This window comes from Struthio camelus, chromosome 3 (assembly GCF_040807025.1).
Source record: "Struthio camelus isolate bStrCam1 chromosome 3, bStrCam1.hap1, whole genome shotgun sequence".
NCBI classification, from domain to species: domain Eukaryota; kingdom Metazoa; phylum Chordata; class Aves; order Struthioniformes; family Struthionidae; genus Struthio; species Struthio camelus.
The window spans coordinates 80,883,750-80,898,909 of record NC_090944.1 but is presented as its reverse complement, the minus strand read 5'-3'; the positions used below and the strand labels follow the sequence as shown (position 1 = coordinate 80,898,909).

General features: G+C 38.9%; 1 protein-coding gene across 6 annotated transcripts in view; it reads left to right on the top strand.

Annotated features, from left to right (window-relative positions):
* The window catches only part of ESR1 (estrogen receptor 1), a 209,006-nt gene that overhangs the window by 176,708 nt on the left and 17,138 nt on the right, over nt 1–15,160 (top strand). For all 6 annotated transcript variants that reach the window (XM_068938694.1, XM_068938693.1, XM_009668702.2 and 3 more), the window contains one exon: nt 2,566–2,704. In XM_068938694.1, coding sequence (XP_068794795.1) covers nt 2,566–2,704 — 139 coding nt within the window. The remainder of the gene's footprint in view (nt 1–2,565; nt 2,705–15,160) is intronic.

Sequence of the window (15,160 nt, the reverse complement as noted above, 5' to 3'; positions counted from 1 at the left end):
AATTTGATAAGGTTGTCTATGAATTACAGTTGATGAGCATTATTATATTACAGCCTTTTAAACTTGTGTTAATCAAGGTTTGTTTTAACTGTTCTGTTATATATAACCCAAGTAGATGTCAGGCTGAGAGATCATTTAATCTTTCAAAATACTGACACACCATCAAATTGAATTACACAAAGAAAGAGTCCTGTTTTGCATACCGAAGAAAGAAGTTCAAACGTTTGTTGAGCCCTATGGGATCTGTTAATTCCTGCTTGGTTTCTGCTATAGCACACAATTACTGTCCTCGCCAAGAGAGGTGGATGTTGATGTTATTCCTATATGTTTTGTTTCATGTTTTGCAAAACTCTGGAGGGGGGGAAGACTATTGAAAAGTAAGAAGTCATTGAATGTGCACTGAGTTTGAAAAGAAAGCTGTGGCTTTCTTTGTTCTTGCGTTTAGGCTGAATCTAGACTTGAGAAATGGCTCTGACTTTACAGCGCTGCCAAACATTTTGGCACCCAGAGTATTGTAGAACGAGTAGAGTTTTACAGTGAAGTGAATTAGCACAATTGCAGCAAACTCAGTTTTTCTGCAGCAGTGAAAACATTCCACGGTAGAACAGTGTGCAATCATGTGAAATGATGGCAATATAACTGACTTTTAATGTCCTGAATGCAAACGTCAAAAACCACACAGGGACTGTGTGGTACCACACAGGGACCTGGTGTGTGGTGCTTATCAATCATGCATTAAAACTCCATATTATGATGCGTTGTCATAAGAAAATACGACAATACTTAATAGGAAACATAGAGTTTATTGTTTGTTCCGCATACATGTGGCTAGCAGTTTATTTTTGCTAATTTCACTTTTGAATGCTGTAATTAGTGCTTTATAGTTAACAACGCTGCTGGTTGAAGTTTCAGCTCTGTTGTTTCAGGCTATTTGGTGACTCAGGCAAATACCAGTCCATCTGTGTGAAGTCTGAAAGTCGTCTTTGCATTTGGTAATAAAGAAAAAATACAGGAGAAAAAAGAAAACTATCTTTTAACGATAGCTACCAGTTTGAGAATAAGAGCAGGTAATGCAGCTGTCTAAATCCACTCCTAGTGACTGATATATGAGCTTTATTTCAGATATGTCAAAGCTGTTCTGTATTTTGAATGATTCTTTATGAATGGACTGATTAGCTCTCAAGTATTTGCATTAAAAAAATTATTGCTGTTTTACAGAACAGATGCCATAGAAATATTTTCTAATTTTTCTGTGAATTCTTTTTGTTCTTTCACTTCCTCTCTGTTACTTCAAAAATGTATTTTACAGCACAACAGTTATCTTTAGAAACACATGCCTTAACCCCCCAGCCTACCCCCCTAGTAGTACTCCAGAGTCTACTTGGTTATTTGAAATTGACTCTAGTGAGAACATTGCACAAAAGCAAAATCAGTGCCACTTACCAGGCTGGTAAGGTAGTTTACCCTGTAACTTGTATCCTGAAGACTAATATGAATTAATTGCAACTTTTAAAAAATATTAAACTGTGGCAAAGATCAATAATATGTTTCAGACATCCATACCACTGTTTGGTAGCAATTAGTAAAGGATAATAATAGTTGTTTTGAGGCAACTTCTGCACGTTCCATTCTTAACAGGTTCATGCAACTAAAGATTACCTTGTGCTAAGGTCTAATAAACTGTGTTAAGTACTCCTAAAATAGAAAGTAGCGTTCATGAAAAGTGAGATTCTCAGTTAGATAATGATATCATTTGTTTCATTAAACGAACACAGGAGAGACCACCGTCATTACGCTTTCTTGTCTAACATCATCATTATTCTTTCATGTTTCTATTTAAGAGTTGCTATAAGCCATGTCCTCATTTTGGATCTATTCTTTCTAGTGTCGTTTAAACATACAGTGAAAGAGGGCAGCTTCTTCCTTCAGTTACTACAGTCTAATGTAAATGCAAGCAAATGACTCATCAGTGAGTTCTAAGTGTGCTGTGATCAGCATTTGCTTGCTAATTTATTTGAAATGCTGTGTTAGGTCCTCTTTAACCCGGATGTGGTGCTTGTGATAGGCTGAATTGTTTCTGAGCCTGTAAAAGTATATTCCACCAGAAAACAGTGTTCTGGGATTAGCTGATTAGAGCTATCATTACATTTTATAGGAGTTGTTTTCCCATCTTCCCTTCATCGTATTCCAGGCAGCACAAGATTGGAGCAGGTTGCTGCTCCTTTCTGCAGCGTGTGCCTGGCTTCTCAGGCCATGAGCCACAGGCATGGGAAGGGAGATGCTCCCCTGCCTCTTGCCCTGCTCTTGTGGCAGGATGCAGCCAGGGCATAGCCAGGGCCCTGGAAAGTGCTGATTGCTCTGTAGGATGGAGCTGCACTGCATCTAAAATTAAACAATACTCACCCAGACAATGCAGAGAGGACAAATCTCTGTTTTGTTGCGTTTTTGTTTTTTTGTTTTTTTGTTATCCAGCTCAAATGCAATTTTTAACCTAATTCTCTGAATGATTTTATTCCACTTGCAAAACTGGAGTATGTTTACTCTGTCTCCTATTTATTCTTTCAGGATTTGTGGATTTAACACTCCATGATCAGGTCCATCTACTGGAATGTGCCTGGTTAGAGATACTGATGATTGGCTTAGTCTGGCGCTCCATGGAACACCCAGGAAAGCTTTTATTTGCACCTAACCTATTACTGGACAGGTCAGTCTGCATATTGTTGCTAATTATTTAAGTTAATTTATTTCTACTGCAGCTAGAGTAATTTTTAGCTTTTAGACATCTCACCAATATTGCAGTTTGACAGGATATCAGAAGTTAAGCAGGATTGATCTAGCCTGGACTAGAAAAGGTTCTTTTAAACCTTAGACGTGCTCTAGAATGTGACTCGGGTAATTTGGAGGACAAGGAAAACTTTTGAAAATCACCTGCTGCTGGAAGTACTTTCTTTCAAAGGCAGCAGAGAGCTCCTATTATATGTTCAGTTTGTCGCAAAACTGAGAAGGATAAACTCCTGAACCCTAATCACTTTATTTCCGATAATTATTTCTGCTTGCCTAAATCCTCTCATGTAGTCTAAGGTAAAATTGGTTGATCCAAGCAGCTGGCCAAAATTATGGGACAAAATCCCAGTGGAGTCTAGGCGATAAACTTACTCATTTGCAAAGAAGACGTAAGGTTCTCTTTTCCTGAACACCACAGTCAAATGTGTAAAACTTACCTGTTTGCTATCCTAAGACTCTTCTACCCAGCCTTGCTTAGAAGCTATAGGTGTTTCTAAGTGAGAGACAGAAAAATATGTATGTGACATACAACAATATCTTGGATTTTAGCTGGCAGTTTTTTCACGAATAAAAGCAAGAAGATTGACAGGCTTTAAAAATGGCTTCTAGCTCTCTTAATGCATGCGCGAGTGCATTTTTTTTCCAGTCATGAAAAATTTCAGCCCTGAGGCAGAGTGTTAAAGGAGAATAAACAATGAGCTAGGGGATTGTCAAAAGACTGTGGCAAATCTAGTGACAAGTGGTAAAGATACAGTTATCCTAGCTACTGATAGCACCCTTCTGTTGAAGGCTGCCACCTGCATAGCAGAGTTGGCAGGAGGGAACTTGTGTGTGGACATGAGGCACTTCAGTGCAGAGTTGGGGATCTTGGTGTAAACTGAGGATGAAGGAAGAGCTGAGCTAAGGCACTAGAACACGTGGTGAAGCAGCCAAGGCCTGGGTGAGCACGCTGCTCTCTCGACCTTGCTTCTGCAGGGACAGGAATCCACAGCAGAGGTTGGGGACAAAGTCAGAGGTAATGCCTTCAACCCCTGTCACCATGTGCTAGGTTAAGGAAACAAAGCTCTTGTTAGCAGAAAAGCTGATTCTCTTCTACTGTTGGTGTTATCAACATTATAGTAAATAATAAAAGTTAGGCTTTTAAATTTATTTTAAATCTACTATCACTACTTTATTAAGCTCAAAAAATGTATGACAAAATATGTAACGGGTTGCTAATAATGTTCTATTCTTTTGTGCTTTGAGCAGCTTTGCTCTGTTAACTGCAGGAAACTGAGCTTTAGTATTTGTGTATGTGCAGTGCTAAACCTCTGTTTTTTGTTAAATCTATTTGCAAAAAGATGAAGATTACACTTTGTATTTTAATGAAATATGAATTATTATGCCTACGAGTATAATATGTAATATTTCATAGGAATAAAATGTAGAGGTATTTTTTGCCTTAGTAAAAACTCCGTTCTACCTGTGGAAGCACATGATCTGTGTGCTATGGAACAAGATATGGATAAAACACATTCTCATTTTGTGCAGTGAAAGTACCTGCTTGCCGAAATGTAGGTATGGCCTTCTTAGACTGGGCAAAAAGTCAAGAAAACACTATTGTTTTAAAATAATTTCTTAGTTCACTTGAGAAGCAAAATTTCCTGTTATTGGAAAGTAAAAACAGTATATTATTGAAAACTGCACTATAGATTGCAGTCTAGCTTCTAAAGACCCAACCATTCCACATTTTAGAATGCAGATTGTAAGAAAAATTTGAAAACTGAAGAGCAGAGGCAGAGTAACGTTTATCCTCCTGTTAGCTAAGAGAAAGAACTGGGGAAAAGATGCGAAACTTTGTGCAAAAGCATATTCTTTGTCAAATTTGAGAAGACAGCACAGAGCACGATTCAAAGGGTGTTTAAGTCAATGGAGTCCTTCCACTGAATCAAGTACCTGGACAAATATTGCAAGAAGAATACAAAAGTTGTTTAACACATTACTGTTGTTGATTTAAATCATCACATTTAATGGTTAAAATAATGGAAAAGATGGACACACTAGCACAATTTTCTTTCGTCTGTGCTTCTGCCCTTAACTTTCAGTGTGCTTGTTACAGGGTACTCCTTTTCACTGTTTTCGTCTTCCTGTGAGGATCCACAGCATTTTGTCCTGAATCGCCATCTCTCTTTTCCTGTTACCTGATGTATGGGGTTAACAGCATTTGCAAATGTAAATTTAACTGCTGTATCTAATCCACACTCACCAACTGCAGACACTGAACCTGTGTTTTTCTGGAGTTCAGCTCAAGTTCAGTGTCATTAATAGGGAGCTCTTTGCCACACTCTGCCTACGCTCTACCTCTTTCTGATCATTCCTTGCCAGACATCACCTCTAATTTGTACATCTCTCTCATTTGTCAGGTTCAGGCTTATCTACATCTGACGGATTCTTTCTGTCTAGAGTCTCAAAGATATAGTCTTTGGTATCCATCCGCATATAATGCTCAGGTCATTTCAAGTTTCATTAGAACAACTTCATTTCCTCTTGGCTAGAAAAATATAATCTTACCTTGTTCATATCTCTCTGAAAAGCATTTAAAATAATGTTCCTACTTTGCCATTTTTTGAGCAACTCTGATTTTTGTTCTCCCAAGTTTACGCCTCCTGTTGTGTCATATTCAACGTCAGCTAGTCTTCTCTTTGAAGATCTTTTAGACACTCTCTTCCCATTCTGTGAGAGTCTGTTTGTTAAGTTTTCAGATAAATACCTCTGTGAATTTCCCGTGTAACTATTCACACCTGAAAGACTCCTTGGAAGTATCTGCAAAACAGCCCTTCGTGACTCACTTCAGATTCCTTCTTGAAACTTTGCTTTGTCTATAAAAAGCTACTCAACAATTAAGCTGCCAATATGCCGATAGGCTGGACTGCCGATTGTTTGGATGAATATCCCTCATTATCCCTTTCTATTCCCACTCTACCTTGTAATTAGATAGGGTGTTCTGTGGGGTAATGCACATTTTCTTATTCTGTTAATGCAGTACCTAAGCACTCAAGTCTTGGTTCAAGATCAGGACCTTTAGCGGTCTGTCCATCACATATAACTAGTTCGTGTTACAGTGTACAATTGATGCTATTAAAAAGCTCAACTGACGATAATTATAGATTAGGAAAAATAGGCCCAATCAGTAAAGACAAAAACTCACAGAGCTTACAATTAATGTGCAGTACCTGATACAGTAAAAAAAAAACCCCAAACCATAAATGCAATACTTTTCATTTCCAAAAACAGCATATAATATATTTTATGAGGCAAATCTAGAAGTAAAGGCGTAGGTTTCCAGTGGGATGAACCAGATGTTTCCTGTCTGGAGGGCTCCCAAGAAACTAGACCTTAAAAATGTCATTAGACCAGAACTGAAATTTTTCAGGACTGACAATAAGCTGTTTATAATTTTGAGGAAAATGTAACGTTTCTTCAGGAATAAGAAAGAGATATATTTCATCATTTTTTTAAAAATTGGTTCTTACATTGAAATCTGATCTGAGGTTACTTAAAGGTTTGGAGTGTCACTCTAAAGCGTCTTACGAATCAGATAGTATTCATACCAGTATGGTAAAGAAACTCATAGCTGAAATAGTTGAATTGCTAACCGGTGTGGATGACTTCTCATCTGAAAACAGCCTCAGTACCAGCATAACGGGAAATGCAGTGCTGCTTCTTAAAAAAGGTTGGTGAAACTTCAGACAGATAAGCCAGATGTTCATTCTAGGAAAAATGATAGAATGTAGTGTAACGAAGAGAATTAGTAGATTCATGGCTAAATATGATGTAGAGGTAAAATATCACCACATGTTTTGTAAAGGGAAGTCATGTGTCCAAAATATATAGGAAATCTCTGAAGAAATTAACAAGCAAGTGGACAAGGAAAATCTTGTTTGCTTTCCAAAAGTATTAAACAAGATCAGTAATAAAAGGTTCTTAAAGAAACTAAGGTACCATAGGATAAGAGAGAAGGTCATCAGCTAGATAAGTAAATTGTTAAAGGAAAAGAGAGGAGTAAGTGGTCAGTTTTCTCAGGTAAATCATATCTGGAATACATATAGTGACCTACACTATTCAACCAATATATATGTGATCTGGAAAAAGCTATGTAAATTGAATAAAGTTTGCTGATGACTGTAAATTATCAAATTAATAAAGGTGAGAACTGCAAAAAGACCTTCACAGTATTGAATGACTAGGCAAAAAAAAAAAAAAAAAAGAGAAATTATTTTGTGCAGACAAATAGAAACTGGTACATGTACGAAGAGAGTAATCCTAACATTCATTAACTGGATCGTGAGCTGATTGTTCCACCCAGACCAAGATCTCACTGCTAAAGCAATCAGTTCTGTGAAGTCAGCAATTCATTCCTCACTAGGAGTTTGAAAGTAAACAGTCTGTACCTCCCCTCTCAGAAATCATTATGACAGGAAAAAGAAATAATGCAGAACATCATTATACCATTGTGTAAATCCATGTTGCATCACTGCTTTGAAAACTGTGCCCTTCTGATTTTTCCCACTTTTAACAGGAATATTGTAAAACTGGGAAGGATACCCAGAAGGGTGACATAGAGGATCAAAGACAAAGATGAGCTTCCGTACAAAGAATAACTTTTTAGACTGCCTGTTCTGCCTGTGAAGCTAAATGGGGGAAGGAGAATGGAATAGAGCTGATGATAGGAATTCTATAAAGTCGTGAGCACATTGAGATCTATGGTAATCCACTATTTATATCTCTTCTGATCTAGAATTAGAGATAATCACATGAAATTAGCAGATGTAATTTCAAAGCAAACAAATGATGTTTCTTAATACAGGAGACCCAGTATTAAGCAAAGGCCTATGTTTTGTCCAAGGTTAGAAAAACCATTGCCGGTATGGTTCTTCTGTTTTGTTCTAATGTTATTTTCTTACCATTATTGAAAAAGTGTCTAGCAGCAAACAGTCTAGGAATATTAAAAAAAAAAAAGTTAAATGTAATCAGTATTTCCATGTTTATACCATGTTATTTTCTTTTTTTTATGGAGAAATGTAGGTGTCTGGTATTCACATTTTTATTTGGAAATTGTTGTTCATTTTCCCTTCCAGTACTCGATGGAGCTTTTTCATCTCTTTTTCTCATCCAGAAGAAACTGAAGAGTCTTTCCTTTACTGACCTCCATACTAAGCAATGGTGGGAGGCCATGGTTCTCTTTTAACTGCTGCAAGCATTAATAGCATAAAGACTTACAGCATTCACTATGAGCGTGTGGCTCAATAATTTGTGGGTTTTATGGATCTGGTCTGAAAGTTTCCCACCACTTCTGAAAACACTAGCTTCCCAAGTTTTCTGTGCAGTTAGTGCTTTCAGACATTTTGACAGACAAAAGATGAGATACAATAGAACAGTAACAGAATGAAATCACGTAATGTTTTGCTAGTCTCTCACCTTGTAAAATGTTCCAAATGCATCAGGGCATCATACTTTTAGTCAGTCTGTCTCTTGAGTAGAGGATTTTTTTTTTTGGCATTGTGTCATTATGGTTACATCAATTACCATTGACTTATTAGAAAAATGGAAGGAAAATGATTACAGATGTTTGATTCGGAACACTTTGTTAGTGACCTGCTGCTCCTCTTTACTGCGCAGGGAACAAATCCATATGTACCAAGTAAATCTGAAGTTGCAATTCAAAATAAATTTGAAAAAAATACACATTTTATTTTCATCCCTTCTTTTATAGCAATATGTTCTTCACTGGAAGCCCAATTGAGACAATCACTTTGTCATCAGGTTACTTGCATGATAGAACTGAATGCATCAAACTGTAGAGAGCTAATGAATCTCTTGAAATAATTTAATTTCTCTTTCACTTTTCCCTTTATTGTTAGATTTTGAGATTAATTGTTATATAATAGACCTTGGAGAATGAAACATTCATTTCAAGAGGCAGAGTTACGGATCTTTAAAAAAAAAACAAAACAGTTCTGTCTATTGAAAATCAGAATCTCTGCTGGACCTTGGAGCAAATCTTAAAGACTATTTGATTTTATGATTCAGAAATCCTAAAGATGAGTAAGAAGGGCCATTTCAGAGTTTGAGGAGATGCTGGGTGATGACAAAAGTGAACTGCTAAAAAAATACTCCCATTAAGATCTTCCCAATCTCCAGCTGTTAGAAAAAGTGTTCTGTGTATGGATTGGTAGGTATACACCAGAAGTTTTCAGAAAGAATGAAATCATTTTTGGATTATAGATAGCCCCTATTTATTACACAGATTGTAAGATTACCTATCTGTCTAGTCCCCTGACACTAGAAGCTCAGGTCCCCAGCTCTAAGTCATGTTGAATGGTGGTGCTGATCTTTCCAAAATGAAATTTTCTTTACCTTTCTAATATGAAGGGAATTTTGACACTTTTTGGGTTTTAGGCTGTTTCATATTGAAGTCAATCAATCAGATGAAGCCAAAACAGATCTTTCTGTTAACCAGTATGAAGTTTTTCAGCCAATTATATTTGTTGTGGTAGACGTCTGCTACAGCTTTACTACTCCCAAATGGAGAGCCTTGATAGCAATTTTCTAATATAAAAATTATGAAATGCTAAAAAAAAAAGTAAAATGTTCTTACAATAATGATAGCAGAGTTGTAGAGTTTTCTCCTATCTATCTGACCTATTTGTGGATCCATTTAGAATTACCCAGGTAAATTAAAAAAATTCAAGTACTTTGGTACTTAATTGTTTACATGTTTCTGACCTAATTCAGAACTTCTAACATGAATAGTGTGCTCTCTTACTTTATCTCTCTAGCAGATGAGCCTGTGCTGATCTAAACCAGATTAAACACTCAGGTGTGACTGCATGGCTCTGTGGGTGATGGTCAAGGGCAAGGAGTCCCTGGTGGTCAACCCCCTAAGGGGCTGAGGGGTAAGGGCTTGAAGAGGAGGATGTGGATCCTGCAGGTCAACAACTAGTTGTGCAGCTGGTGTGAACAACAGGAATTTGGCTGTTATGATCATCGGGTCATTTTTCAGGATTGAGGATGGCTAGGAAGAGGCGCAATCCACCTGACCAAACAGGGCAAGAGTATCTTTGCCAACAAGCTGGCCAAGCTGGTGAGGAGAGTTTTAAAACAGGACTGATGAGGGAGGGAGATGACGACTCAGTCAAGTGAGGAAGTGGTGGACCAGGCTGGCAAGCAAAGGGCGCAGGGTGATGTGGAAAAGAGAGACCTTGTAATCAACAGAACAGGGCAGAGGGGACCACCCCAGGTGCATGCACACAAATAAGGAGGTGCTAAGAAGAGAGCGTGCTGGAGGAAACTCTCATGGGAAATCAGCAAACCTAGATGCCTCTCTGAAATGCCCGTACAGTAATACATGCAGCATGGGGAACAAAGAGGAGATATTAGGGGTGTGAGTGCTGTTGCAGGGCTGCAGTCTCACTGAGATCACAGGGATGTGGTGGGATAGCTCACACAACTGGAGTGCTTCCATGGCTGGATACAGGCTCTTTAGGAAGGACAGGCCAGGAAGGACAGGCCAGAAAGGCAAGGGGAGGGAGTTGTGCTTTATGTGAGAGAGGAGTGGGAACGCATGGAGCTCTGCCTAGGGACAGATGATGAGCCAGCTGAGAGCTGATGGGTTGGAATTAGTTGGCAAACCAACATGGGTGATGATGTGGTGGATGCCTGCTGCAGATTGCCTGATCAGGAAGAAGTAGATTAGGTCTTCTTCAGACAACTAGAATGAGTCCCATGTTTGTAGGCCTTGGTTCTCACAGGGAACTTGAACCACTGTGATACCTTCTGGAAGGGCAGTGCAGCAGGGTACAAGCAATGCAGGCTTCTGGAGTGCATCGATGATAGCTTCCTAATGCTGGTATCAAGGAGCTGATGGACAGGCTGCTGGACCTGAAACTTATAAACAAGGAAGAACTAGGTGGGGATGTGAAGGTCGGCGACAGCTCTCGCATGGCTGACTGTGAGATGGTGGAATTCAGGAGGAGTTTCTGGTGGTGGAGGTCCTGAGAGGAGGGAGGAAGGCACATAGCAGGTCACGACCCTAAACTTCAGGAGAACAGACTTTGGCCTCCTTAGGGGTCTGCTTGGAAAAACTCTATGCGATATGGCCCTGGAGAGAAGAGGGATCCAGAAAAGCTGGTTGATATTCAAACGTCACTTCCTCCCAGCTCAAGAACAGTCAAGCAGAGGTGGCAGGAGGCCTGCAGTGATGAACAAGGAGCTCCTGACTAAAATTATACATAGAAAGGAAGCATACAGGAGGTGGAAGCAAGCAGGGCAACAAGAAGGGTTTGTACAGATGCATCAGCAGCAAAAAGGCTAGGGAAAACATGGACCCGTTGCTGAATGGGGAGGTGACCTAGTGACAAAGATCAAAGAAAAGGTAGAGGTACTGAATGCCTATTTTGCCTCTCTCTTTACTGCTAAGACTTGCCTTCAGGAACCCCAAGCTTCTGATGCCAGACGAGAAGTCTGAACCGGTGAAGACTTACTATGGGTGGAGGAGGATCAGGAACATCATTGAAACAAACTGGATACGCGCAAATCCATGACCTGATGGGATATACTTGCGAGTGCTGAGGGAGCTGGCCAATGTCATAGCGAGGCCACTCTTGATTATCTTTGAAATGTTGCGGCGACTGGGAGAGGTTCCTGAGAACTAGAAGAAAGCAAATGTCACTCCTGTCTTCAAGAAGGGCAAGAAGGAGAATCTGGAGAACTACAGGCCTGTCAGTCTCATCTCGATACCTTTTTAACATCTTCATTAATGAAGATGGGACAGAAGGCACCCTCAGCAAATTTTCAGATAATATAAAACTGGGAGGTGTGGCTGATAGACCAGATGGTTGTGCTGCCGTTCAGAGGGCCCTCACCAGAATGGACAAATGAGACAACAGGAGTATCATGAAATTGAACAAAAGGAAATGCACCTGGGGAGGAATAACCCCATGCACCAGTACAGGCTGGGGGCCAACCAGCTGAAGAGCAGCTTTGCAGGGAAGAACTTGGTGATCCTGGTGGAAACAAGTTGAACATGAGCCAGCAATGTGCTCTTGCAGCAAAGAAGGCCAATGGTATCCTGGGCTGCATTAGGAAGAGCATTGCCAGCAGGTTGAGGAAGGTGATCCTTCCCCTCTAGTCCTCTCTGGGCTCCCCAGAACAAAAAAAATGTGAATTTACTGGAGAGAGTCCAGCAAAGGGCCACAAGGATGATTAATGGATTGGAGCATGTCTCATTCAAGGAGAAGCTGAGGGTTGGGTTGGTTCAGCCTGGAGAAGAGAAGGCTCAAGGAGGAGCTTATCAATGTGTATAAATACCTGATGGGAGGCTGTAAAGATGACTGACCAAGACTCTTATTACTGGTATCCAGTGAGAGGAAAAGAGGCAAAGGGCACAAACTGAAATACAGAAAAAACCACTTAAATATAAGAAAATAACTTTTTTACTGTGAGGGTGGTTAAACACAGGCACAGGTTGGCCAGAGAGCTTGTGGAGTCTTCATCGTTGGAGATACTCAAAACCGAACTAGACACAGCCCTGAGCAAGCTGCTCTAGCTGACCCTGCTCTGAGCAGGTGTTTGGATTAGATGATCTCCAGAGGTCCCTTCCAGCCTCAGCCCTTCTGTGATTCTGTGACTACGCGTAAACGAAAAACACTTTAAACTAGACTTTTCTTATTTATTTTCATCTGTAGTGTGCATCTCGAAAATATCTATTGCACATATTGACTCCTTTTCAGCAATAATGACTTTTAAAACTCAGACTTATTTTAAAATGTTTAAAATAGATTTTAGCCAGCAGTCAATCCATACCTTTGTTCTGATGAGAAGCTTATGTTGAAAAGGAAGCAGAAGGTCTCTCTTATAACACTACAGTAAAAGCAGGATGTAATAACAGCAATGGATAGGCTTCAGTTTTAAAGGGAACCTTATTCTTGTGGCAAAGTGCTTTATTATAGTCTATAATGTTCTTCAGGGTTTGTCATTTGAAAGACAGTGTTCGAGGAGAAATGAGAAGAGTAAGAGAAGTTGCCGCAGATGATAATTACTTTATCATCTTCAGTAATAAAAGCTCATGAACAAATTGATCCTAAAAAAAAAATGAACATGCGGAAACACATCTGTTCATACTCACCTACCACTTACTGCATCAGCTACAGTTCTGCTGGTGACCTGATCAGCTGGAAGTTCATATGACTACAGATCTAATTGTTGTGACCAAAAAAGCCATTTTTAAAAGCAAAGTGCTGTTTAACCTCATACGTAGAACAACAAGTAAGCTAGGCATTTCTCTCTCTTTAGTCATCAGTAGGCCTTACATTTGATACTGGGGTTTAGTTTACTCCTGGTTGTCTCTGCTTCTCTCTGTCCCTCCTGTTCTTTGGAGGCTGCTCTTTTATTCTGGAGGTTAGGGGAATTATTTTTTTAGATTTTTTTCTTCCTGCTTGTTCCCCCCCACTCCAACCTTTTCCACAGTCCCCTAAAGTTACTGGTTAATGTAGGATGACCTGAAGTAGAATTTCAATGCTGATAATATTTTCCTCATCTTTTAATTACTGATAAATCATAGTACTGTAGAAAAGGGTGAATCCTCAAATGAAGTAGTCCACTCTGTGTTCTAAAGCAGATCTGGCAATACTTAAGACATTCTGATGGATGTTTGTCTGATTTGATCTCAAAACCTCTAGTGATGGAGCTTTCCCAAGAGCGGGCTTCCTTAAGATATTTGAGTGCTTCACGTTACATTGGAGCAGAAAGTGTTTAGCAATGTCTGTTAATAGAATGTGTTAACATATATAAAAATTGTCTCTTGGCCTGAAGACAGGCACCACTTATGTATCAAGCCTACAATAATATGCTAATGGATAGGACATACACAGTTTTTAAAAGGTTTTCAGAGGTCTTCTGAAATGCTTCAGAAATAGCACAGGATATCCTGATTGGGCTGAACGTTTCCTTTATCTATTCCCAGCCTTCCAGAATTCTTGTTTGGCTTTATTTTAACATCTCTCACTTGGGCTGTGGATGAGCTAGCACATTTTGTTTCAGAGCTGACTCAAGAAGCAAGCAAAATAGACATCATAAAAGGTTCAGGTAGTAACTTTGTCAGTGCTGGAAGAGATAGGAATTGCCCATTTGAGCCTCAGACTCATCCTAATTGTTGCTTTTTTGTCATAAAAGCCATGAGCATTGATGCCCAGGGGCACTTACTCTTAGGGTGTTCATCTGGTCTTGCTGCTTTTCTTCCCTCAAAATTATATTTGGAACTGATATTTTAATTTTATCTCTTATAGACATAATTTGGAATTGCAAATGTCTGACCAAGCAACTCTTCCTCTCACTTTAAGGCAAAAAAAAAATTGATTAAGTGTTGAACTATGCTAATTCCAGTTCCTTACTTCTCCAGTTATCCAGCTGTTAGTGATTCTCAGACTGTGATTCATATGTTGACACTAATGGCACATATTTTTGCATAAGTAGCCAAAAATATTGTAGTTGACTGAACAACATGAAATAATTACTGTAACAGTGTACTAAATCAACTGAAAAATGATTTTAGTGAACTAAAAGCAAAAAGGAAAAAAAAAGCAAAAAATAGTACTTAAAGATACCTTTCTGACAAACGTGCACTCTGTCACTTCAGGTTTCCTCCCCCTGCATTTGTCTTCCTGTCTCTGGACAGATAAACATTTTTCTTTCCTATGCCATGACTTTGAATAATTTAATGAAATATAAATAAATCCTACCCAAATATAAAGGAAATATAAAAATGAAATGTAAGGAAGATGAAATGTTGGGGAGCTAGGTAATGAGAATAAACAGATTATTATGAATAGGACAAAACTGCACTCCTTCCAAACCTTTGTCCAAAATACAATCCAAGCTTAAACTTATGAAGAGTTTTCAAATTATAAGAAAGTCAAGTTAACTTTTATATTTTACTTCTTCTTTTCTGTTTTGTATTCTGTGCCAGATTTTAAACTGAAGCCAAAGAGCTGCAATAGAATGTGATTTTTTTTTTTTTATCCACTGCATTAGTGGAAGAAACCTCATTCAAAATGTATGATTTAAAGTTAGCTCTTATTCTGTACTCAGGTATTGGCTGCATGTTTGAATCCTTGGTTAAAAAGCTCAACACCAGTAATAAATTCTTGCTTCTAATCAAACCCTCTGAAACTAACTTCTTTCAGGAACTCCTCCAGAAATTCACTTAGAATCATAGAAATGTTGGTTGCAGGTCGTTTAGTCCAATCTCCCACTTGAAGCAGGACCATTGCCAACACTAGCTTAGGCCAGCTGTGACTTTGTCTAGCTGAGTCTTGAAATTCTTCAAAGATGGAAGAAT